We start from the raw sequence: 27,087 nt of genomic DNA on the forward strand, positions 1-27,087 counted from the left end.
TTAGTTTTCCTCTTGCAGATTTCATATGTAATTTGCTAGGTTCATACCTAAGTATTTCATTTGGGGTTGGAAGTATTAACGTAAATGGTACTGAGCTTTCAATTTCAAATTTATATGAAAGCAATTACCTTTAGTACATCCTACAACATTACTATAATCCCTCATAGTCAGGGAATTCTTTTGCCAATTCTCAGGGAATTTTTTTTGCCAATTCTTTCAGATGTTCTGCATAAATGATCATGTAGAAACGAAACCAAGAACAAAGTTTTATTTCCTCCCTCCCAATTCATATAGTTTTTTTCCCTTTTCTAACCTTACTGCATTAGCTCTGACTTCCAATATGAGGTTGAAAAGCAATAGTGCCTCAGAGCTTCTAGTTTCTCACCATTAAGTATTAGCTGCAGGTTTTCTGTAAATGTTCTTTATCAAGTTGAGAAAGTTCCCCACCTCCATTCCCACTTTACAGAGTTTTTTAATCACAAATGGGTGTTGGATTTTGTTATGATCATGTAATTTTTTTTCTTTAGCCTACTGATATAATGGATTACACTAACTGATTTTCAAAAGCCGAACCAGCTTTGCATACCTGACATAAATTCCACTTAGTTGTAATGTATAATTCCTTTTACACATTGTTGGATTTAACTGGATAATATTTTGTTGAGGTTTTTTTTCCCCCAATTTCATGAGCGATACTGGTCTGCAGTTTCCTTATAATGTCTTTGTCTGGTTTTAGTATTAGGGTAAATACTGACTATGCAAAATAGAAATTATTCTCTCTCCTATCTTCTGGGAGACTGTATAGATAATACTATTGGTATTAAATGCTTGATAGACTTCACCAATGAACCTGTCTGGGCCTGATGCATTGTTTTAAAAGGTTATTAATTGATTCAAAATTTTAAACAGATATAGGTTGATTCAGACTTTATTTCTTCTGGTGTGAGTTTTGGCAGATTGTGACTTTAAAACAGTAGATTCACTTCACCTAGGATATCAAATCTGTGGGCATAGGGTTCTTCATAGAATTATTATAGTAATATTGATGGGATCTGTGGTGATGTCCCCTCTTTCACATCTGATCACTAATGTGTGTCCTCCTCTTTTTCTTAGTTAGCCTGCCTAGAGACTTATTGATTTTATTGATCTCTTCCAAGAACCAGCTTTTGGGTTTATTGATTTTCTCTTATTTCCTGTTTTCAATTTAACTGATTTCTGCTTTAGTTCTTACTGTTTCTTCACATCTGCTTACTTGAGATTTAATTTGTTCTTCTTCTCGTTCCTAAAATGGAAGCTTAAATGGCTAATTTTAGAACTTTCTTGTTTTCTAACGTATTCATTCCATGCTACAAATTTCCTTCTAAGCACTGCTTTTATTGGTAAACTATAAACTCATTTTCATTTAATTCAAAATATTTTTCAATTTCTCTTGAGATTTCTTCCTTGACCCATCTGTTTTTTAGACTTTATGCTCTTTAATCTCCAGATATATGGGAACTTTACAATTCTCTTCATGTTATTAACTTCTAGTTTAATTTCATTGTGGTCTGAGAACAGATACTGTATATCTGTTCTTTTAAGCTTGTTAAGGTGTGTTTTATAACCAGAATGATGTCCATCTTGATGAATGTTCATGTGAGCATGAGAAGAATATGTAATTTGCTGCTATTGGATAAAGGAGTCTATAGATGTCAATTACATCCAGTTGATTGATAGTTCTGTTGGATTCAACTAGGTCTTTGCTGATTTTCTGCCTGCTGGATCTGTCCAATTCTGACAGAGAAGTATTAAAGTCTCCAATAATAGTGGATTTATCTATTTATACTTGCTGCTCTATCAGTTTTCCTCACATATTCTGACACTCTGTTAGGTTTATACATATTAAGGATCGTTACATCTTTTTGGAGTACTGACCACTTTATCATATGTAATGCCCCTTTTTATTCCTAGTAACTGTCCTCATTCTCAATTTCTGTCTGAAATTAATATACCTATTCTCACTTTCTTTTGATTAGTGGTAGTATGCTGTTACCTTCCTCTATCCCTTTACTTTTATTGATTTTTTTATGCATTTATTTATTTTTAATAGAGAGAGTGAGCAGGGAGGAGCAGAGAGAGATGGAGACACAGAATATGAAGCAGGTTCCAGGCTCTGAGCTGTCAGCACAGAGCCCGACGCGGGGCTTGAACTCACAAACCGTGAGATCATGACCTGAGCTGAAGTTGGACGCTTAACCGACTGAGCCACCCAGGCGCCCCATCCCTTTACTTTTAATCTACACACATTTTTTCTTTACAAAAAATTTTTTAATGTTTATTTATCCTTGAGAGAGACACAGAGTGTGAGCAGGAGAGGGGCAGAGAGAGAGGGAGACACAGAAGCCGAAGCAGGCTCCAAGCTCTGAGATGTTGCACAGAGCCTGAGGCAGGGCTCAAACCCACCAACTGTGAGATCATGACCTGAGCTGAAGTCAGATGCTCAACAAACTGAGCCACCCAAGCACCCCAATCTACATGTGTTTTTAAAGTGAGTTTCTGGTAGGCAACATATACTGGGGTCTTGTTTTTGATCCACCCTAATAATCTGTCTTTTAAATGATGTATTTAGAGGAAATTGTTATAGATGAACTTCTACACATATTTGCTACTGTTTCTAAAAAAAATTTTTTTTAATGTTTATTATTTTTGAGAGAGAGAGACACAGAGCAAGCAGGGAAGGGGCAGAGAGAGAGGGAGACACAGAATCGGAAGCTGTCTCTGAGCTGTCAGCACAGAGCCTGATGTGGGGCTCGAACTCACCGACTGCAAGATCATGACCTGAGCTGTAGTCGGCCGCCCAACCAACTGAGCCACCCAGGCGCCCCATATTTGTTACTATTTTCTACTTGTTGCCCTTGTCTTAGTTCTCACTTTTGACTTCCATACTTTTTTTGCCTTTTGTGAATTTGAATACTTGATATGATTCCATTTCCGCTCTTACTAATGATACTTTCTTTTAACTTTAGTGATTGCTCTAGACTTTGCAATACAGGTAAATCCCATTTTATTGTGCTTTGCTTTACTTTACTTCACAGATACTGTGTTTTTTGCAAATTAAAGTCTCATAGCAACTGTATTTTGAGCCAGTCTATGGGTGCCATTTTTCCAACAGCATTTACTTATTCTGCGTCTCTGTGTCACATTTTGGTAATCCTCTTAACATTTCAAATACTTCCACTGTTAATATATTTGTTACGGTGATCACGGATTACAACTCATGGAAAGCTCAGATGGTAACATTTTTTAGCAATAAAGTAGTTTGTAATTAAGGTATGTATATATTTTTAGGAATAATGGTACTGCACACTAATAGACCACAGTATGGTTTAAACATAATGATTACATGCACCAGGAAATTTTAAAAAATCACTTTTTTTTTTTTTCAACGTTTATTTATTTTTGGGATAGAGAGAGACAGAGCATGAACGGGGGAGGGGCAGAGAGAGAGGGAGACACAGAATCGGAAACAGGCTCCAGGCTCTGAGCCATCAGCCCAGAGCCCGACGCGGGGCTCGAACTCCCGGACCGCGAGATCGTGACCTGGCTGAAGTCGGACGCTTAACCGACTGCGCCACCCAGGCGCCCCCAAAAAAATCACTTTTTGATATTTGCTTTGTTATAGCAGTCTGGAACCAAACCTACAATACCTCTAAGGTAGGCCTGTATATATTTACAAGTAACCTAAATCCACTTTCAAATAATACTGTACTCCTTCACAGCGCAAATACCTTAGAATAAAAATATTCCTAATTCTTTTCTCCCATTCCTTATATCATCATCTTCATTCATTTCACTTACACATAAGCATACATTAAGCATACACACACACACACATACACACAAACTGAATCTACTGCTATCATTTTGAACCAAAAACTATTAAATCAATTAAGTATAAATAAAAGTTTCTATTCTATCTTCACTTATTTTTTCTCCAAAGCTCTTCCTTTATTTATGTAGATCAGCTTCTGATATGTACCATTTCCTTTTCTCTAAAGACTTCTTTTAACATTTCATGCAAGGTAGGGCTATTAGTAACAAATTCCGCTAATTTCTGTTTGAGAAAGTATTTCTCCTTCACTTTTGAAGAAATTTCACAAGGTTCCGAACTCAAGGTTGGTGGGGGTTTTCCCTCAATATTTTAAACATTCTACTCAACTTTTTTGTTTCCATACTTTCTGCAAGGTTGAAAGGTTAAAAGAATTTGATCCTTACCCTTGCTCTTCTATAGGTAAGGTGTTTTTTTCCTCTGGCTTCTTTCAAGATTATTCTCTTTAACGTTGATTTTCTGAAGTTTGAATATATTCTGCCTAGGCATAGGAGGGTTTTTTTTTTTTTGACATTTATCCTGCTTGGTACTCTCTAAGCTTCCTGGTTCTGTGATCCAGTGTCTGTCTGATTTCAATTACAGGAAATTCTCAGTCATTCTTGCCTCAAATATTGCTTCTCTTTTCTTTTGTCTCCATCTAGTATTCACATTAAATGTATGCTTTCGTAGGTGTCCACAGTTTTTTCATGTTCTGTTCTGCTTTTCTCATTTTTTTTTCCTCTTTACTCTTCAATTTTGAAATGTTCTATTGTCACATCCTTCAGTTCAGAGATTCTTTCCTCAGCCGTGTCGAGTCCAATAATGAGCCCATCAAAGACATTCTTTGTTTCTGTTACAGTATTTTTGACCTAATATTTTAGTCTTAGATTTTCCACCTCTCTGCTTACAATATCCATTTATTCTTGCATGTTGTCTACTTTTTCCATTAAAATCCCGAGCATATTAATCATAGTTGTTTTTTTAAATTCCTCGTCTGGTCATTCCAACATTCCTTCCATATCTGACTCTAGTTCTCATAATTGCTCAGTCTCTTCAAACTGTATTTTTTGTCTTTTAGCATGCCTTGTATTTTTTTGTTGAAAGGCAGACATGATGCACTAGGCTAAAGAAGTTTGGTAAACAGGTCTTCAGTAATGTAGTGGTATGGTATGTGGTTGTTAGGGGGAGGCATCCTACAGTCCTATGATTAGGGCTCAGTTTCTCAGTGAGCTGGTAGCTCTGGGCCATGAACTTCACCAATGCTTTTTAGTCCCTACCTTTTCACTCCCCAGGGATGGGACAGGCTAGCTGGAGTAACGCATTTCCCTCTCCCTACATGGCTAAATGAGCTCCAACTGGTGTTTTCCCTTCTCCCAGGTGGAAGGCTAGAGCTGGCTGATGTTGAGAATTGCCTTCCCCCACTAAGGTTAGGCTCTGATAAAATAGTTTCTCTTGAGGGCCTGTCTTCTTAAGAAAAGCAGAATTCTCTGGTGAATGTTGAAATAGTTCCTTTTCCCCTCCTCCTGCTGGAAACACTGGGTATTTTTCTCCAATATTAACTGTGAGCACCTGGTAAGAGCTCCTGAAGGTAAAATTCACCGAAGTGTGGGGGTCTCCCGTGACTAGATTCTCCTGCAGTTTTCAACTCTCAGAGTTGTCCACACTATGCCTCCAGATTCATCAATTACAGTTTAGGTGGTCCTACCCTGGCCAAGGTTGCTGCAGAGGTTTCTGGTCTGGTAAGTTGTGGTTCTCTGTGCCTACTTGTTGCTCCAATTTGGGGACGGCAGTTTACTCTGTGACTTCACTTCCCTGAAGAATCTAAGAAGAGTTGATTTTTTGAATTTGTTCAGCTTTTTACTTGTTAGAATACAGGGGCAACTCCTAAGCAACTTCTTACATGCTAGACTGGAAACCAGAGATTCTGAGTTTTGAGATACATTTTTAATTAGTGGGATTTTTTTAAGTGCATTGTATAGTAAGACTATTAACCCTTTGTCTGGTTTTACACATATTTTTTCCCAGTTTGTCATCTGTCTTGAAATCCCATTTATACTGTTTTTAGAGGCAGAAGAATTTTTAAATTCTTATGTAATCATGTCTATGAAATTTGCCTTTTTGGTTTCTGATTCCACTATCAAGATCCTATTACCTTCACATGCTTTCTTTTTGTACTTTCATGGTACTTTTAGTTTTCACATTTACATTTTTTTCTTCATAAATTACTTTTTCTTTGGTTTTTATTAAATGGCTGGCTGTCACAAAATCATTTACTAAATGTATCATGTTCCATCTAATATAAAACTCCACCTTTATCTTAGACTAGTTACCTATATATAATTGAGTCTGTTTCTAGACTTTGCTCTGGCAAAAAACAAAAACAAAACAAAACAAAACACTACCAACAGAGACAGCCTGTGAAAGGAACTAGATGGCTGGAGACAGGTGATAAAAGACTAACTTCGTTGTTTAGCCTTTTTGAATTTTATTCCATGTGCCTTGAACTATCACTCAAAAACATCAATAAAAAAACTTTTAAGGTCTGCTTAATACACATGGTAGAATTATCAAATATATCAGCTTTCTGCAAATTATATCATAACACCTGTATGCATCTGAACAATTCTTGAAATCACAGGTCTGCCTAGAATTTAAAACTGCGAACCAGGGGCACCTGGGTGCCTCAGTCAGTTGAGCATTGGACTTCGGCTCAGGTCATGATCTGTGTTCTGTTGAGTTTGAGCCCCGCGTGAGCTCTGTGCTGACAGCTCAGAGCCTGGAGCCTGCTTCAGATTCTGTGTCTCCCTCTCTTTCTGCCCCTGCCCCACTTGTGCTCTGTCTCACAGAGCACAAAAATAAACATTAAAATAATAATAAATAAAACTGGGAACTATGATTTAATCTGCCCTTTTTTTTTAATGTTTATTTATTTATTTTTGAGAGAGAGACAGAGAGACAAGCAGGGGAGGGACAGAGAGAGAGAGAGACACAGAATCCAAAGCAGGCTCCAAACTCTGAGCTGTCAGCACAGAGCCTGACACGGGGCTCAAACCCACAAACCATGAGATCATGACCTGAGCAAAAACCAAGAGTTGGACGGATACTTAACCAACTGAACCAGCCAGGCACCCCTAATCTATTCTATTTTAAATGAATAGTGAAAGTGCTCCAAAAGTCTTGAGCTTTGTGTTTCTCTGCCATTTAACATGGTCAAACAAATGACCTGAAGGGAGAAAAAAGTTCTTCTACATAAATCCCTAACTGTTGTAAGTAAAGCTACTTCAAATGTATAAGAACTTCATGTATGGTCAATTCCTTACTATGTGAGTTCCCCAGATCCAGCCATCACAGACATATTTTGCTTTCATCTTCTTCAGAATCTTTCTATTCCCCTGCAATCTGATTGTATTTTCAATATTACTTTTTTTTTTTAATTTCATTTCAGTGTCAGATGGCAAATTTGACCTTTGTTGTCACCATGACACTATAAAACAGACTGGCAAAGATAAAAGAAATATTCATCTAGCAGGAGATGGAAAAAGAACAGGTTTCATCTTTTAAGTCATTCTCTTTAGGATCCTTTCCCTCACTCTATTTTCAAACTACTATTAACATAGACTCATTTAGTAATTTTAGCCTTCCTCCAAATAAAATATTCTCAAGCATGTGAAAATACTCCCCCAATAGAGAGGGGAAGGTGACCTAGTATTTAGTCTCATTGGTATACTCATTAATAATTACACAAATTAGATACTATCTCTGTACCATGTAATTCTGCTCTCACTATCTGCTCTCCTATGTACTTTCTTACTCTTTTTTTTCCCCTGATAAATGAACTCCTTTAACATGTAGAAGATGCACATTCTACACATCTCCTAGGAACACTAAGTGAAAATGCTGAAGAGAAAGAAATTCTTTATTTAATAGAGTCTAATTAGTTTTAAGGTTTAAAACACGTTGCATTTGATCATAACATTATCAACCCCACTTAAAACCCAGATGACTTGCCAAACATCACACTATCGAGAGTAGAAACGGGTCTCCTCATAGAAAGTCCTTTGACCTAAATATACTGCCTCCCACCATGTTAAATTTCAAAACCCAAAGGGTCTTTGTAGAGTGCAATGAAGGAGGCATTCCACAGCACAACAAATAAATACTAGTGATATATGTTAAAAGAAACAATTTAGTATGTAAAGAAATAATTTTAGGGGTGCCTGGGTGGCTCAGTCGGTCAAGCAGCCGACTTCGGCTCAGGTCATGATCTCGCGGTCTGTGAGTTCGAGCCCCATGTCGGGCTCTGTACTGACAGCTCAGAGCCTGGAGCCTGTTTCAGATTCTGTGTCTCCCTCTCTCTGACCCTCCCCCGTTCATGCTCTGTCTCTCTCTGTCTCAAAAATAAATAAACGTTAAAAAAAAATTTTTTTTAAAAAAAGAAAGAATTTTATATTTTCTATACAAGAAATGTCTCAAGTATGCTAAATGAGGCAACACTTTAAAAGCTTCTAGGTCGGAGGTAATGTATTTCCTTTGCTCCCAAGTCTCTAAAGCCTTGCCTCACACCATAAAGCACTTAATTAATGGCCACCTACTAGATCTCTACCAGCCAAGATTCGGCCCAATATAGAGATGAGAAACACCTACTACTAAATCTGGGCACTGTCCATAAGAGACTCCTCATCAGATGAATTTACTCTTAATTTAGACCAAGAATTCTCAACCATATCAGACTCAAATGTTTCCCCTGCATAAAATATTTTCCAATTTCTGCATTATCACCCTGAAATGAAAGGAATAACAATCTCCCTACAGACTACTTCAAACAAAACTTTATACCCTAAATAAAAATGTAAAAGGGAAATGAAAATAATTTATAATAAGTATTTCAGTGTTAATCCTGAAACAAAACTGAACTAGAGGACATACCAAAGTAATTAGCAGGTGAACGTGACAACAAAGTTGTTTGTGATGCAATTTTCCAAAACTGTAAATAACCCTTGGTCAAGTTGTGAACAAAAGAAATCTTCCTTTCCGCGCAACATTTTCGCGTGGAAACAGAGACTGCAAAGTTCAGTCTCAGTTAAAACTAGGAGTTTTTATGTAAAAGGGAGTTTCTAGATTCAGATAATTATGAATGTTACATACACAAATGTCAGGCAGAATATTGCTAAACCACACAGGACACTGGGAACAGTCTTTGTTCAGGATAGCCCATGCACTGCAAAAAGTATAGCACCCCTAGTCCCCACCCATTAAATACTAGTGGTTAGTCCCAGTCATTCCAACAACAAAAAATTTGCCTCCCAACTTCCTCCAAGAGGGCACCTCCCATTTAGACCCACTTCCTTAGACACAACTCAACTATCACAGTATAATGTGAAGAACACTCAGGAAGCATGGATTAGAGTTCCAGTTCTACCACCTATGAGCTACGTGGTGATTGGCACTGAGTACTCTAACCCTCAGTTTCCAATGTTATCAAGTGGGGATAAACCTATGCTTTTTGGGTTATACAGGTTGACTCAACAACATGTGCTTAACACAGGGCAGGTGGTTTCCAACACATGGCATGTTGAGATATATAAAGGAGGCTGTTCCAGATTGAGAGCAGCAAAAAGTGACATGTGAAGGAGGCTGAAGATACAATAAGCATACAAAACGAAATTTAACACACAGCAGCCTAGGGACATTTCAGAGAGCTGCCAACAGTCCTACACATCTCAGCAACCCCTGAAGGCATATATTACAATGCAGTAAAATAATATTCAGAATGATGACCGCCAAACCAAGAATGCAAAAAAGACATCTTTAAGAGACCTCTATGGTATGAGGCTGAAATTTCATAAAGCTTCAATAATTAAGAGAGTAACCGTACTAACAAACTTTTCAAACCTTTCCAACTTTCATTGGGCAATTACCCTAGAGACTTGGAAAACACAAAAAAATATCTAATATACAATATCTATCCTCAAACATTTTACGATCCAGTAGATTAGATAGACATCAGTAAAACATAGCCATAATATAAAGCAGAATGAAACAGGCATTAAATAGAAATTCACCTAATAAATCATAGGGGCCTAGGAAAAATTATGAATAATTCTCACTGGGGAAAATCAAGAACATCCTCATGGCATAGGACACTGAAAAACAAGAATTCTAATAGGTAGAGAATAGAGAGTAAATCATTAAAGAAAAAATGAAATCTAGGCAAAGGTACTGGGCATGTAAATATAATTTGGTTCCCAAAAGAGAACTAGGGAAAGGGTAGGGGTCCAAAGGGGTTGGGAAGGCAGTAAAATTCCAAGTTTTAAAAACATTTCAGGACCTGTTCATGGATGGATTTAAATGCTATTCAAATGAGTTTGAGTTTTATTGGGCAAGAGAGTTTTCCAGAAAACTGGTGCTTATGTGACACACCTGATCCCCAAAGAATGCTTGAAATAACAGCCAAAAATAAAAGGTTCCAAACAAATACAAGTTTTCATTAATGAGATCACTGAAACTAAAATATATATTCTTAATGAGTAAATAAGAAAAAGAACTTAACCTAAAAGTTGAAAGCAGCTTCTGAGCTCACTTCTTAAATAATCAAAATACTACTAAGTTTATTGAACCTTGGAACTTAAAGGAAGTCAGGATCTTATATATGTCCCCCATCTTCTTCTAAGCAATTTGGAGAACTTCCTAAACATGTTATTTAGCAGTGCCTCATGTCACTCTGAAAGGCAAGAGGCAGGCTACAGTATAATTTGTCTGTTTTTACTATGGGGAAACTGAGGAACAAAAAGAATAAATTACAACATGGTCAAAGAATAAGCTATTTTCTTGGACTTTAATTAAAGGCTTGAAGCTCACATTTCATCCTTTACTCTTCGTACCATCTGAATATTAGAATTACCTTTCACCATCTTCTTAAATGGAGGGGGAAAAAAAGACAAGACTAAACCTGAAGATCATTTTCTCAATTTGGTACCGCCACCAAAAGCTGTTTTTATATTCTATCTCTTGAAATTATGCTATCTACAAGAACCTCAAGGTGTAAGTAAGCAGTAACCCAACCTCCCCTGAAAAAAGACAAATGTAAATAGCAGGAATCCTAAGCCCAGTTTTCACTCTGAGTATTTGGCAGGCTCAGATGTGTGTTTGTAAAACAGGCCTTGCAGATGTTGTGATGGGAAAGGTGCTGTGAAAGGCCTAGAACACTGGTATCAATACACCCACCGCTGCAAACATGAAATCCAATGCCACCCTCCTCTGCCACTCCCTGCATTGCACCACGCACCACGCGACTCCTGGCACACACCGAGGCCTGTGCAAAGATCCTCCCGACGTTTCCTTAAAATGCCGTACTCTTGAGGATGCCCAGGGCGCTGGGCTTCAGTGAATACTGAGGACACCCGATGTGGCTAAACACATCTCAAAATCTTGCCTCCCTAGAATCTAGGGCCAGGTCCAGAGGAGTCTACCGGACACAGAGTTCCTGCTATTTTTTCCCACATATGATGACAACCCCTACCCGCAAGTCCCCTGCCTCAGCCCCCGGCCACTCCCTCGGCCCCTGTACGCCAGGTGGGCGTCCCAGACATGTAACGAGTAGGGAGGTGGAGGTTGGAGCTCAGGAGTCTGGGCCGCGAGGCTTTTCGGCGCCGGCCGGGGTCCCGACCGCCCTGCCCCCGGAGCACCACCGCCCAGACCCGGGCACGACCGACGCGCCGCCGCTGCCGCCGCTGCCGCCGCCGCCTATCAGCGGAGTGCAGGGGCGGGGCCGGCTGGCTCCGCGGCGGCTCGGCCGCGGGCGGGGACGGGCGGGGACGGGAGGGGGGACCGACCGCCGCGCAGCTCCGGCCGCTGCGCGCATACACCCGGCCCGGCTCCCGAGGGCGCCAGCGCGGCCCCGGGGAGCGCGAGGAGCCGGCGAGCGCGCGGCCTGCCGTTGGCGGCCTGGTCCGCCACGCTCGGCGCCCACCTGCCCCCTAGCTGGGGTGCAAGACCCCGGGAAGATGGTGTCCTGGATGATCTCCAGAGCCGTGGTGTAAGTGCAGCTCACGGCGCCCCGCCGCCCCCGCGAGTCCCGGGAAGGCGTAGGGAGGGGTAGGGGCTAGGAGAGGGGAAGGCCCAGGCCTGGGCAGGGATGGGCTGGCCCGGCCTCGGGCCTGCCCGGGGGCTGTGGGCCCTCGGCCTCCTCACCCTGGTCCACGTCGCTGCGGAGCTCCCTGCGGCGGACTAGGGCCCGGCGGCTGCGGCGCGGCCGGGCTGCGTGCGGCGCGGCGGCCCTGCTCCCGAAGCGCTGGGCGGGCAGGCGCGCAAGGCAGGCGGTGCGCGCTCCCCGCTCCCGCTCCCCGCGCTGCGCGGCACCGCCCTGTGGGCCCGGGAGCGGCGCGCCTCGCGGCGGCGCCCTGCGCAGGCTCCGCAGGCGTTGAGCGCGGGAGGCTAGGCGATCCTCCCAGGGATGCGGCGGCGGCGGCGTCGAGCCTTTGTATCCCGCGGTTGGTGCGGTGAGGTGTCTCTCTCGGCGGCTGAATACCATTCGGTCACGTGTGGTAGGAGGAGAGATTTGTCTAAAAACCTGAGACCGCTCCTAGCTCAGATCTCTGGGAAAGGTTCCAGCTTCCCCCGAGATTTACAGCTTACCTAGAGAGACTCTCCTTGTTGAATGGGGACACCCGCTTGTTCGGCCAGATCGCAGAATCTGGCCCTTTCTTGTCGGAAATATTTGCTAAGTGATTGAGAGGCTGCAGGTGCCTGTTGCCTTTATTCAGATTATCAGTTAATTTCATTGTGCTCTTACCAACAAGTGCTACAGGTCCATAAGAAAAAATTAAACACCGCAACTCAACTAAAGCTATTTGACTACAGTTTAAACTGATTTTCTCCCATTCTCCCCCATCTTACGCCCCCGCTTTTCAAAGAAAAAAAAAGTCACAAAGTAAACAATGACGTAGGGACAGCCAGGGGGCCTTGGATTCATTATTCTTGATCTCTGTAGGGGTAATATTACCTCAGTACCTTTATGAAATGTTTTTCTGAGGCAGCAGGCTATTCTAATTAGCTTTAGAATGTGGAAAAAATAATATTTCCAAATTTTCAAATTTTGTTTTCCACTGGAGAGAAGGAAAATTTCTCCGTGAGATTTGGTTTTTTGTTTGAATCATTCAGCATCCCTATTCTACCTGATTTGCAGTACCCTTCTAAATTTGTCATTTGATCGTCTTAATGAGGTTTGTCCTTCCTCTGTACAGTTACTAGTTTTAAAGCTGCAGGGCTTCCTGCTTCATCTGTACAGAACTAAAAGTCAGGAAATAAAAGCATACTACAGGTGTGTTCAGATTTTTTTAAGGCTTTTTTTTTAAGCCTTTGAATGTCATTTACATAATACAGGCATACTTTTCTTGACCTAGTAGATGTATATCAACTGTTGTGTCTGCACCTAGAAAATGAAGTGCCCCATTAAGAAGCTGTACTTTTTTTTTTTTTTAACTCTGGTTTCCTTTGACCTATTTTCTTTTTTCAAGAGATAGAAAATTGAGAAGTACTTTGATATAGTTTGCATTACTCAAATCAGATTCTTGTTTTGGATCATTGACTATGAGTATGTCTTTTCTAGGTGTTACCTATAACACAAACATTAGTAACAGTGTTGGTGTTAATGGAACTGACAGTTCAGATACACTGATCCCTGCAGTACAGGTGAGAATGTCAAATCTTGTAAGAGTTACACCCAGTGCTGTAGGGGTTAGATAAGGAGGGAATTATATCTGGTTGGAGAATCAGCAAAAACAAGGGAGATTACATTTGAGATGGGCCTTAAAGGACATTCTGAATTTAGACAGCCAAAGATGAAAACGTAAAGGAGTCCAGATAAAAAGATCATTGTGAGCCAAAGCACAGAGGAGGAACAACCTAGATTAGTTACAGAGGACTTGAGGGACTTGGTTGAGAGAGAAAGCTGGAAAGGTAGAGTGGGGCCTGTTTTCAAGGAATTTAAGGGAAAAGTGATAAATTCTGTTAGGCAGTAGTAGCTTTGCTTTGGGAGATTCTCTCCCTTGTTGAGTGAGATGGTTGTAAATGAAGAAACACTAAAGACAGGGAGCCCACTTAGCGAGCTCCCTAACTGGAGAGAGAAGATTAAAGCTTGCAGTGCTAGAATGTATGGAATTTGAAGTGTGAGGCAAAAGAAAAGAAACAAAAATGTGAGGGAGAAAAGGTCACAGAAATGTATTTCATGAGCCATTGAGTTATTAGCATACTAGAAAGCACAATTGTCAAGGAATATAAGCATCATTATATTTTGCCCCTGTGGTCCTCAATTTCTCGATCTCTAAGCACTCAATGTTTTCTACTCCCTTGATTGTACTCTAGGGACACAAAAGCCCAATCCCAGGATCTAAACAAACTTGGAAACCTTTTTCACACCATGAGATAGAATTTCACATTCTTTTTAACCCACTGGAACAGCCAGCTAGTTTTGAGCCTGAAGAAAAGAGATCAGACAGTTCTCTCAACACGAACCTCTGGGTGGATTGGGCAGGGAACACAAGGAACTTCCATACCCTGAGCTCCCTGTGTGCTTGAGCACTTTCTCCCCAAACCCTGTGGTACATACTGGAGGAAGAACCCTGGCTTTGGAATCAGATCTGGATGCCAGTTACTAGCTGCATGGTGCTGGGCAATGTACGAAGCCCATCTGGGCTTCAGTGTCTTCGCCTTAAAGTGGTTATAATATTTACCTCCTTAAAACTATTGTAAAGATTTAACTCTGGGGGGTGGGAGGGAGGGGAGGGTGGGTGATGGGTATTGAAGAGGGCATCTTTTGGGGTGAGCACTGGGTGTTCTATAGAAACCAATTTGACAATAAATTTCATATATTAAAAAAAAAAAGATTTGTTTAACTAAAACACACCAGATGTGATGCCTGGCATTTATTGTGCACATAAAACATAACGTATTTTTTTAGGGGGGAGGGGAATAAGATAATATAGAAAGAAGTATCATTGGGCTATCATCAGGAAACCTGGAATTTAGAACTAGCTTTAGTTATATTAACCAGCTGAATGACCTTGAGCCAGCCTCTTACTGATTAGATACCTGTTTCTTTCTCTGTGGAAATAAAGGATCTGGTTTATCTGTATTCTCTTGTACAGCTCTAGCATTCTGTAATGCTATGAAAGGGCTTTTTGGTTTTTGTTGGGGTTTTTTTTCCCAGTCTGTCTAAAATCAATTTTAACTTTGCAGGCAAGATTGAAAGTTAGTTAGCAATTATTAAGGAATGGGCACCTGGGTGGCTCAGTCAGTTAAGCATCTGACTTTGGCTCAGGTCATAATCTCACAGATCGTGAGTTCAAGCCCCACATAGGGCTCTGTGCTGACAGAGTTTGGAGCCTGCTTCAGATTATGTGTCTCCCTCTCTCTCTCTGTCCCTCACACTCTCTCTCAAAAAGAAACAAACATTAAAATATTTTTTGAAAATTAAGGGTTACTAGTCTGAGATTACCAAATGATATTTCATTCATTTGTGATACCTGTACCTTACCTATTGAAACATGACTTACAGGTTAAGAGAAATCCCATTTTTCTAAGTTTTCTTAATTTGAGTATATATCATTGTGGTTAAGATCAAGATGAAAGACTGCCTGAATTCAAATATTAGCCCTGCCATGTATTAGCTATAACCTACTCCATAGGATTAAATGTGTCCCTATACATTATGTCTGTAGTCCAGCATTGGACACATGGTAAGTATTCAGTAAGTATTAGTAGTTGTTACCAGATAAGGAAGAACGTATTCACCAGAATACTGAATGTTTAAACTGTTTTCAATTTACATCTTTCTTTGTCTCATTGTAGGTGACATAGTTGTAATTACTGTAAAAAAAAAAAAAAAGGTTTTCTTATTCTTACTATATTGTAGGCATCTAATGTGTTCTCTGAGATCATTCTGTCTCTTTTATGATCAGGCCAATATTCATAATTTTCATAGCCATTCATTTTTTAATTTTGCTTTTAGATCATTTTAATATGTTATTTTCATAACTAGTGCTGATACAATTATAAGACTATACCAGACATCATCTATATATGCTTTTTTCTTTGTATTTTCTTTTTTAATGCTTGTTTATTTTTGAGAGATAGTACACACAAGAGTTGGGGGGGGGCAGAGAGAGAGAGAGAGAGGGAGAGGGACAGAGGATCTGAAGCATGCTCTGTGCTGACAGTAGCCCTATGTGGGGCTTGAACTCACACACCATGAGATCATGACCTGAGCCAAAGTCAGATGGTCAACCAAATGAGCCACTCGGGCACCCCTCTTTAAGTATTTTTTTTAGGCTGAATATCCAAGGGAGTCAAAGGCTATGAATATGAATATTTATGACTATTGATATGAACTGCCAAACTGCTATCCAAAGGATGTTAATATTTTACATGGCCACCAACAATGTATCATCGCGGTCTTTATCACGGTGTAGCTAGATTTGGGTGTTTTAATTTTTTCATATTTTCCTAATATATATAATAGATCTCATTGTTTTCTTTTGTATTTTATTTCTTATTAGCCAGATTTAATATTTGTCCTAATATATATTGTATCTCCTGTTGTACAAATGGTCTGTATGTACTTTAGCACTTTAACTCTTGGTTACTTGCTAATTTACTTGTTGGTCTGAGCTCCTTACTTAATTAACCTTAAGTCATGTTTGATGCAGATGTTTCTCAATCTAATTACACTTCTCTTTAGATATTTTGTTTTTAGTTGAAGAGAAAATTTATAGTTTTAAGACAGTTCAACTTGTTCATGTTTTACTTTGTGATTTATTTTTCACCTCTAAATATAGAATACCGATCACTCTACTTTTATTTCTGTCAGAAGTAAATTGATCCTTCTCAATTATATTTAATGGGTATCTATAAAGTCTAAATTGTATACCTTAAAAACCATACTCCAGCAGCTTTCCCCCTTCTTTCTAGCATACTTTCCCTCTCTCCTAGATTTTTCTTTTTAGCAGGCAAAAACATGCTGTCATTTCTCCCATTTAACAAAAAACTCTTTCAGCCTGCTATACTTTTCATCTTCTTATCCCATTTCTCCCCTTCCTTTTAAAGCAAAAACTCCTCAAAAGAGCAGTCCATATACACTTTCTCCACTTCCTTCGGGTCATTCAGACCCACACCATGTAGGCCTTGCCACCACCAACCATTCCACTGAAATACCTGTTCTCTAAGTCATCAGTGACTTCTACATGACCAAACTGTCTGGTCCTCACCTAACTTACCAGGACTTTTGGTACAGTTGCTCACTCTGTCCTTGAAATGGTCTCTTCACTTGGTGTCCAAGAAGCCTTGTTTTTGTACTCTTCACAACTCACCGACCACTCCCTCCCTTCTCTGTCTCCCTGCCACATTCCTCCACATACCCTGACTGATTAAAGTTGGCAGGTCCAGGAGCTCAGTTCCTAGAATTTTTTTCTCTTCTATAAGGACTCGTAATTTACATCTCCAACCCAGACCTCTGTGCTGAACTCATGATCCTATTTTTCAGGTGCCTACCTTACTTGGAAACATCTGAGAGTCATGTTGAACTTAAGATATCCAACACTGAGCTTCTGAATGTCCTTCCCAGTGTGGCTACCCTGGCAGCCTGCACCAGCTCAATTAATGTCAACTCAGTCCTTCCAGTAGCTCAGGCCAAAAACCTTGGGATCATCCTTGATTCCAGTTTTTCTCTCATTACCTGCATTGAATCCTACAGCAAATCTTGTTGACTCTACCTTCAAAATATAGTTTTCATCACCTTTCTTACATTATTGTAGTCCAAGCCAGCATCATCTCTTAAATGCATTATTATAACGGCATCCTGTTTCTCCCCTTTGTGGGTTAAGATCGGGATAGGATTAATGAAAAACATCTTGAGTACTTTTTAAATCCTTGTGGAAGTTTGAGGTCAGTCACAATCTGTAAGTGATATTTCTCTTCCTTTGTATGTGCTTTACATACTTTTAAATAGTTGTAAAATCTCAGTGATGGCTAAAATATCATCTTTCAATTAGGTTAAGGTAGATTTTGTTTTCCAGTTTTGATGAGATTTGTCATGTGAATAACAAATAATTAGGAGCTATGTCTAAGAATAGGATGCTTACTGAAATTGCTCTTAGGCAATGAGAAATAAAGTAAATAGGAGCAATGTTTTCAAGGACATTGGAAAAGTTAAAATCTTAAAAATATAATTTGTCATGAATGTCCTCCAAGAGGTCATCCTTTCTGTCTTCCTTCATTGAGACAGAAAACACATCCTAAACTATTGGGTCTTGCTTTCATTGCCTAGGCCAGAACTTCAACAAGATTCCTTTATTAGCCTTCATTTCAGAAACAGTTTGCTTCTGTTCACTTTTTGTTACTGCAGCTATTTTAATAACTTCTTTTTCCACTGGATTTTTGAGCCCTTTTAGTTTGGATATTTCCATGTTCTCTCCTTTTGGCGTAGATTGTAATGTTCAAATAAAGAGTATATTACAATAATCATGGCATAAATGGGTAATTTAAATATCTTAAATATATTACTGTTTGGTCATGTGGAAAAAGATTACTGGTGAGTCTTCGTTAGCAGAACATGAGCTTTTTAGGTCATTGATTATGTATTTGCCCTGAACTAGCCCTTTCATGTATTTCTGAGGTTAAATGAAAGGTTAAAAGTAAAAGTTATTCTAGGGGCACCTGGGTGGCTCAGTCGGTTAAGCGTCCAACTGCAGCTCAGGTCATGATCTCATTGCTTGTGAGTTCGAGCCCCATGTTGGGCTCTGTGCTGACAGCTCAGAGCCTGGAACCTGCTTCAGATTCTGTCTCCCTCTCTCTCTGCCCCTCTCCTGCTTACACATCTCTCTCTCTCTCTCTAATACAAATAAACATTAAAAAAAATTTTTTTTAAGTAAAAGTCATTCTGTTATAAATGTTTTCACATTCACAAAACTGTTAAGCATTTATGCATACTTAACGCTATTTCTGAAGTAAAGTTACCAGCTTCAGTCATGTTAAATTTACAAAGGCTGCTAGGATGGAAAATCAGGTGAAGTAGCATACTCGTTAAGATACTATGGACAGAGAAAACAGCCGTTAGGTTGGAAATACTGAGCATGGCAAAAGATTTTAATAGCAGACTAGCTAATGTTTGAATATCGTTATGAATGGCTGTATATTATTCTAAATATTTTTTATTTCATTTGAAGATCTTTTAAATATGTCTAAGTTTTTTAACCTAGCACTTTTCACATTTTAGACTGGGTAATCCTTACTTAGGGATGCCTGTCCTGTGCACCGTAGGATGTTTTACCAGCATCCCTGGCCTCTGCCCACTAGATGCCATTGGCACCTCCCAACTGTGACAGCCAAAAATGTCTCCAGATATTGTCGTAGGTCACTAGTGGGCAGAATTGCCACTAGCTGAGAACCACTGTGTTAAGTGAAAAGGGAAGAAACCTGTGCTGTTCAATATGGAAGTCACTGGTCCCTTGTGGCTATTTAGATAGTTAAATTAAACATTAAATTCCTCAGTCACACCACATTTCAAGTGTTCAGTAGGCATTCAAGCTTAGTAACTACCTTATTGGATAGCACAGAAATAGAACATTTCCATCATTACAGAAAGTTCAACTAGAGTGAGCCCTTATAAGGCATGGTTCGCTCAGCATTTCCATTTGAAAATGGCTTTGTTTGCTGCTTCTGTGTACTTTGTGGGAGAAATTACAGGCTATAATGATACTTGGAAATTTATAAGTGTCTCAGGATATCTCTTGCTTAAGAATTTTCTGTATAAAACACTGTTGCTGATCTTAATTTTTTTAAGTTTATTTATTTAGAGAGAGAGAGAACACAGGTTGGGGAGGACCAGAGAGAGAAGGAAAGAGAGAATCCAAGCAGGCTCCGTGCTGTCAGCACAGAACCCGATGAGGGGCTCAATCTCACAGTTCCTGAGATCACGAACTTGAGCTGAAATCAAGAATCAGACACTTAACTGACTGAGCCACCCGGGGACCCCTCAAAATTAATTTCTATTTCAGTATTTACAGAGAAGTTCCCAAAATTGATGAGAATCACTGATATAGTATACTTTGAAAATAATTTATATAATCACATATTCTCCCCATCAATGGTCTTATTCCTTATTTTCTAAATTTGTAAATTGTAGTTTACAAGTTACAGTTTTCTTGGTCCTAAAAGTTGTTCAGATACGAAGATTTGAATACAGAGCTGAGAGTTACCAGTATTTGCTGTCCTTACTGTTTAACAGTTTCATCAGCTCTGCAAAAGCATAGATGCTAAGGAAATCATGAAAGCAAAAGTCATAGGAAAAAACTAAACATAATAGGTTTGTACTAACCAGTAGTTCAAAACATAATTTCAGGAAGTAATCAAATATATTAATGCTGAGACCTTTTATGTTTCCAAGGAATAATAAGTCTATTTTAGGAAAGAATTATTTTCACCTGTAAATAAAACCAAGCATTCTGCTGTGACAAGTTTCCTTAACCTTTTATCATGTCACATTTCTGAGAAATGCGTTAGGTTGCTGGGGCTGTTATAATGAAATACCACAAACCTCGTGGCCTGAACAACAGAAATCTATTATCTCACAGTTCTGGGAGCTAAAAGTCAAGGCAAAGGTGTCAAAAGGTTCCTTCATTCCTTCTGAGGGCTGTGAGGAGGAAATCTATTCCAAGACTCATTCTCTCAGCTTCTGGTGGTTTGCTGGCAATCTTTGTCATTCCTTGGCTGGTAGATTCATCACACCCATCTCTGCCTTCATTTTTGTGAAGGTCTTTGTGTCCAAATTTTCTCTTTTTATAAAGAACGTAAGTCACAGTAGGTTAGAGCCCATGCTAATTACCTCCTTTTAACATGATTTCCTCTTTAAGGACCCTGTCTCCAAATTAGGTCACTATTCGAAGTAGTGGGGATTGGGACTCCTTCATATCTTTTTTGGAGGGCACAATTCAACTTAAAACAGTATCTTTTACATATCCTGAGAAAAACTAAAAAGCCAAGGAAGTTTTAGGGATTGGATCAGAAAAGGAGACAAATTAATGACTAACAAAATAACTGTCTTAATTTAAGAGTTGTCACATGAGGGAGAGAGTACTGATTTTTTTTTCTTCTTGTGAACACCAGGTTAGAGCAATAAGTGGATGTTATAAGGAAGAATTTAATTCAGTAGATAAGGGAGAGCTTTCAAATACCCAGAGTTGTTCACCATTGAGACGGACAACCTCATGAGAACAGTGTGTTGTCTATCACTTGAAGCAGGAAAGGGAGAGTAGAACCCTTGCTGAAGATCTTGCCTTTTATGACTTGTATGCTTCCAATGGAGAACCATAGATAGATTACTTTTCAGTGAGAAGCTGTGAAGTGCTGACTTTGTATTTAATAAAACTACTTATTTGCGAAGAACCAACTGATGGTTGGCAGAGGGAAGGGAGGTGGGGGGGGAGGGACTGGGCAAAATGAGTGAAGGGGAGGGGGAGAGACAGGCTTCCAGTTACTGAATGAAAAAGTCAAGGGGATAAAAGTTACAGCATGGGGAATATAATCGATGGTGATGTAATAGGGTTGCATGGTGACAGATGGTAGCTACACTTGGTGGTAAGCACAGCATAAAGTATAAAGAAGTTGAATCACCATGTTGTATACCTGAAACTAATGTAACATTAGTGTCTACTGTAAAAATTTAATAAAATAAAAATCTAAAGTGTAAAACTACTTGAATATTTAAATAAATGAATACATTAACCTTGTACTAAGTGAATATCTGTGATGAATAATAAGCGGCATTATTTGGTATTAAAAAATAACATGAATATATACAGCACTGAATAAATGATATGCTAAAGATTCTGCCAGTGTGACACTTTTTCATCATCAAACTTTAATCACTAATTTTCAGGACTCCCAAAATTTAGAATACACTTTCACCAAAACTGTAAAGTGGATAAATGGGACTTCCTTTCCATGTTTAAACTTCCAGATACCCACAGAAACAATGAGCTGTAGGCATCCTTTTATTTTCTTTTTTAAATGTTTATTTACTTTTGGCAGAGTGTAGGCAGGAGGGGTAGAGAGAGGGGGGACAGAAAACCAGAAGTGGTATCTGCGCTGACAGGCTGACAGCAGCAAGCCCAGTGTGGGGCTTGAACTCACAAACCGGGAGACCGTGACCTGAGCCAAAGTCGGACACTTAACCCATTAACCCACCCAGGTGCACCAAGCAGTAGACATTCTTGACTGTGAATTTAAAGAAGGTGCAGGGGGCGGGGTGGGGGCGGGGTGTGCCTGAGTGGCTCAGTCAGTTAAACATCTGACTCTTGATCTCAGCTCAGGTCATGATCTCGTGGGTTTGTGGGATCGAGCCCCACATCAGGCTCTGCACTGAAAGCACAGAGCCTGCCTGGGATATTCTCTCTCTCCCTCTCTCCCTCTCTCTCTTTCTCTCTTTGTCTCTTTCTCTCCCTCCCTCCCTCCCCCCCACCTTCTCTGTCTCTCAAAATAAATGAAACATTTTTAAAAAGTGCAGATATGAGAACAGAAGAGAATTTGGTGATATTTGCCTAAGGGGGTTAATTTTGCCATGATCAGTTCCTTGCTGCTTTGTGCCTATGGTCTTTGTTTTCTGTTCAGATGCTGATTCATCTCAGGATTGCTGAACAAACTTTCCAGTTGTCCGTTCAATATTTATTTATTTGCATTTTTTAAATCATTAATTTCATCAACCATAGTTTTTATTTATGGTTTTCTGAAACATAAGGCCTTTTAATTTTCACTTTATATACGTAAGTTAATCTTGCAAATAGAAATGTTGGTGGTTTTAAGGTGTTTAATGGATCATTAATGGATAGGTGAAAGGTACCGTTTAAAGATACACCTCTAGATCCATATAAAGGGGCCTTAGAAGTGTGTAAATCTTAATCTGAAAACATTAAGGTGTTAAAATAAATTATGTGAGAAAAGTGGCCTGAAAGCTTTGTGTAAAAATATTCTGAAAGGATATCTGGTGTTTTCCTTTGCCAAGTTGAATGACAGAAATGCAAATTGGAGATAAACTCCCCCGCTCACACACACACACGCACAGTTAATGCTTTTTAAATTCTGATTAAATGCTTTTTTAGGCATTTCTAAATCCTAAGTCTTGTATTATTTTGTGTGGTAAACATGATGCAAATATGGCTTTGTTGCAAATAGTCTCCTAAGTTTAAGAAATAAAGTATACTGTCTTCTAGTGAATCTATACCACATTACCTTAAGTGTTTGCTAGTGACAAGTTCTTGTAGTGTTTGAACTAAAATAGCTCACCTACAACTAATGAGAAAAACAAAAGTGGTAAGCCGTTTTAACAGAAATAGTTACAATTAAAAAGAGGCCTTGGTTACCTCGAATGACTGAGAAATATAAAGGAAACGCTGCAGATGATACAACCTACTACTTGGAAGTGCCACCACCTTAATGCCCTCGGAGCATGTGATAAGAGAAGGAACAGCATGAGGAAGGAAAGCACGCAGCCCCCTTTCTTTGAGGAGCTCAGCTCTGCTCTCCGCCATCACCATTATCTCTTGTCCTCCCCTTTATGCTTGCCTCACCTTTCTCTCTATGTCTTGTTTTTCCTCCCACTCTAAATAAAGGCGTGACTATCTGTGTCATGTGCAGAGAGATGATAATTTAAAAGGATATTAATTTGTAGTTTTCAAACAGAGCAGGGTTGGGAAAGAGGAGGCTATAGGGATATAGAAGCCCAAAATTAAAGGGGACAGGAGATGGAGGACCTAGGTCAGTAATGACAGTAAAGGTACACAGATTACATCTCTCCTGGTAAAAGAGCCTGTGGGGCACCTGGGTGGCTCAGTCGCTTAAGTGTCAGACTTCAGCTCAGATCATGATCCTGTGGTTCACGAATTCAGGCTCCGCATCGAGCTGTGCTGACAGCTCAGAACCTGGAGCCTGCTTGGGATTCTGTGTGTCTCCCTCTCTCTCTCTCTGCCCGCCCCCCCCCCCCCCCCCGCCGCTCACACTCACTCACTCTCTCTCTCAAAAATAAATAAACATTAAAAAAATTTTTTAATAAAAAATAAGAGTCTGTAACACTGGGGACGAAACTATAAAGAAAGTTGTAAAACATGATTGAAAGATAAAAGAAGTTCTGAGTAAATGGATAGCCCATGTTAATGGATGAGTGTTAGCTGATAATTATCAATTCTTTCCAAGTAGATCTATAGTTTCACTGGGATTCCAACAGAATTTTTATGGTTTTTGTTTTCATAGGACCTAACAGACCAATTATTTAAAGTTCACAGGAGAGAGCAAAAGCCCAGCAATCAACAAGATAGCTACAAAGAACAAGGAAGGAAGACCTGTCCTATTACCTATCAAGGTTGATTATAATGTTGTAGTAATTGAGACAATATAGAGTTGGCACAATGATTGACAGTAAATTTAAGGGAACATAGTCGAGAATCCAGAAACTAACCCAGCACACGTGAAAATCTGATATGACAGACTGGTGTTCAAAGTCAGCAGGAAATGATGGGTAACTTAGTAAGTAGTGTTGTGACAACTTGGTCATCCCTCCAAAAAAAGAATAAAATACATCCTTATTTCACAGCAAACTCCAAAATAAATTGTAAGTGGACTATCTGCCTGTAGGTGAAAAAACGAAAATGTTTACACTTTTAGAAGAAAATGTCAAAGAATACCGTTATGGTTACGAAAGGAAAGAACTTTTCAGACTCTACAAGAAACCATAAATGATTGATGGTACAGCCTAACATATGTCTGCTGCACCAGACCTTATTTTAATCACTTTTACGCAAATATACTTCTCTCTCACCATAGCCCTAATAATGTAGTTACTGCTATTCTCCCCATTTTGCCATCAAGAAACCCAAGGCTTAGTGAAGTGAAATAACCTGCCCAGGGTGGTCATATAACTCACTAAGTGACAGAGCTAAGTTGCAGTCTAGCTCTGGAACCAGACCTTAGCCAATATGCCTCACCATTTCCCCATGTAATAGAATTTGCATGCCATAATTTCAGTGAGTGTTGTTAAATGTGTGTACTCATGTATCACCACCCTTAACAGGATGGAGATTCACTTTACATTCTCACCAGCAGTAGTTGAATGTCTATTTCTACCACTTTCACCATCCCTGATGATTTTATCTTTGCTAATTTCTGTGGAAAAAATACCCAATTATTTTAAATATCCTCTTCAGGATATGTGTTTTAAAACTCTACTTAGAAGCCCATACTTCTTTTTTCTCAATTCCTCAGTAATTTAAGGGCTGGGGAGGAGGATGTAATGGAAGCCAGCACTAGAATTGTGGCCCAGTAAGGGTAAAGAACGAAGACCATTTTGTAATATATGTGACAAAGTAGGATGGAAAATGTGAAGAATTCCTTAAAATCAATAAGAAAATAAGCGATCTAAAAAAAAAAAAAAATGGACAAAAGTAAAAGGCATCTCCTAGAAGATGAAACCAATGGCAACTGCACATATAAAAAGAATCGCAAAACTCATTAGTTTTCAAGAAAATGTAAATTAAGACCACATTGAAATTCCATTTCACACATTCTAGATTGCAAAAATTAAGAAGTCTGAAAATGCCAAGTGTTGGCAAGGATGGGCAGAGCAACATTTTTGGGAATGACAGGAGAGGAAGTCATGGAAACTTACAGTGTTCATCATTCACATACCCTTTGACCCAGCAATTCCACTGCTCAGTAGACCTTAATACCTGCACCAGGAGATATTTGCAAGGATATTTCTAGGAAAGTTCTTAAAGCAAGAATCTATAAAGTATACTACAAAGTATTACACGAAGAGGAGACTGGGTAAATGTTGTTATTTTTACATAATGGAATATTACACAGCAACAAAACTGAATGCGGTACCACTTTATAAATATCAACATGGATGACTGTTAGGGAAATTACAGTGTTTTGTTTTTTAAAAACAAGCCAGATGGGATTACATTTAGTATGATATAGAAGACCAAAATTAAAGGGGACAGGAGATAGAGGACATAGGTCAGGTTTAAAGACCCCAGCAAAGGTAAAACTAAACGATATAGGACATAAATACATATATGGCAAACCTATTTTTCCAAAAAGAGGATGATAAATGCAAATTTTAAGATCAAAGTAACCCCTGAGGGAATATCCTAGCAGAGGAAAAAGCTCAGAAGCAATGGTAATGGTGGTATTCTACCTTGATTTTGGATGACTGATTCACTTCGTTGCGCTTCATAAATTAGAAGCATGTGTCCTGGTTTCTTCATATCAACTGTTACGTTTCAGAAATGCTCAACCCAGTGAGGACAAAGATACAGAAACTAAAGGGACAAGCTTAGACAACGGGGAGCAGATACCATCAGAAAGGAGAGGCTGCCCCTGCCCTAGCCCGTATGCTTCTTGCTGGTGGAGAGGCCAGTTTTAGTGCTTAGCCAGGCCCCAGATGGAGGGAGGGATGGGGCCGCACCTGTCACAAAGAGTTTGTGAACAGAAGGCCAGAACCCCTATGAAATTGCCAGGCAGGCTGTCTCTAGTTCCTTCTTTTTCTTAAAGCTGGTAGGAGTCCAGTGAAGAATGTCCAATTTCTTTTGTATCCAAAGGATTTGGGGGGTTCTAGAAGTAGGTACATAAACACTTAGGAGTTTTCTTGTTTTTTCCCCCCACTTATTTTCAGATGACAGTTTTCGTGTTTGATATGTGGGATGTTGCTATAAAAAGCAACTCGATGTCTAAAAAATGTATAAATTAATGTGCCTTCACTATAGCTACTTCTAGACTAAACCAGACCTAAGAGAGTGTTACTGTTGAAATGCAGAATAATAGTCTCAACTCTATAGTATGCTTTGTGTTCTAATGATGTTGCTTGTCCGTTTTGAGTTTAGCTGGTCAGAAATTTTATGTTACTTGAAACTCCCTAATGCCTACAGAAGAACAATTTAACTTTAAGGTTATGTGTTTCAAAGCCTAGTACTAAGCCTAGTACTAAGGAGGGGTATGTGTCCTAGAACATGGGATGGGTCTGAACCTATCAAGGGAAGTAATGTCTAATAGTAACCTTTTATACCAGTGTGTAGCTCTGATTTCTTATGCATGCTGAACCTCATTTATAGAAAAGGAAGAAAATGGAAAAGAATAGTGAGCTGTGTGTTTTCCATGTGGTCAGCATTGCTGTGGGGGTGATCTGGCTAAGACATCTG

At 39.4% G+C, this 27,087-nt stretch overlaps 2 protein-coding genes across 2 annotated transcripts in view; one reads left to right on the top strand and one right to left on the bottom strand.

The window, feature by feature from the left end:
• Window positions 1-4,333: 4,333 nt before the first annotated feature.
• On the bottom strand, window positions 4,334-12,843 carry LOC128312605 (translation initiation factor IF-2-like). The gene is made up of 2 exons (XM_053207207.1): window positions 11,154-12,843; window positions 4,334-5,668 (listed from the first exon to the last, which is right to left on the bottom strand). Exon 1 carries the CDS (start codon window positions 12,375-12,377, stop codon window positions 11,949-11,951), a length of 429 nt encoding a protein of 142 aa, XP_053063182.1. The 5' UTR covers window positions 12,378-12,843; the 3' UTR covers window positions 4,334-5,668; window positions 11,154-11,948.
• The window catches only part of REEP3 (receptor accessory protein 3), a 100,202-nt gene continuing 84,864 nt past the window's right edge, over window positions 11,750-27,087 (top strand). The window contains exon 1 of the mRNA XM_027062099.2: window positions 11,750-11,882. Coding sequence (XP_026917900.2) covers window positions 11,851-11,882 — 32 coding nt within the window. The 5' untranslated portion in view covers window positions 11,750-11,850. The remainder of the gene's footprint in view (window positions 11,883-27,087) is intronic.

The sequence above is a fragment of the Acinonyx jubatus genome, chromosome D2, assembly GCF_027475565.1.
Source record: "Acinonyx jubatus isolate Ajub_Pintada_27869175 chromosome D2, VMU_Ajub_asm_v1.0, whole genome shotgun sequence".
NCBI lineage: Eukaryota > Metazoa > Chordata > Mammalia > Carnivora > Felidae > Acinonyx > Acinonyx jubatus.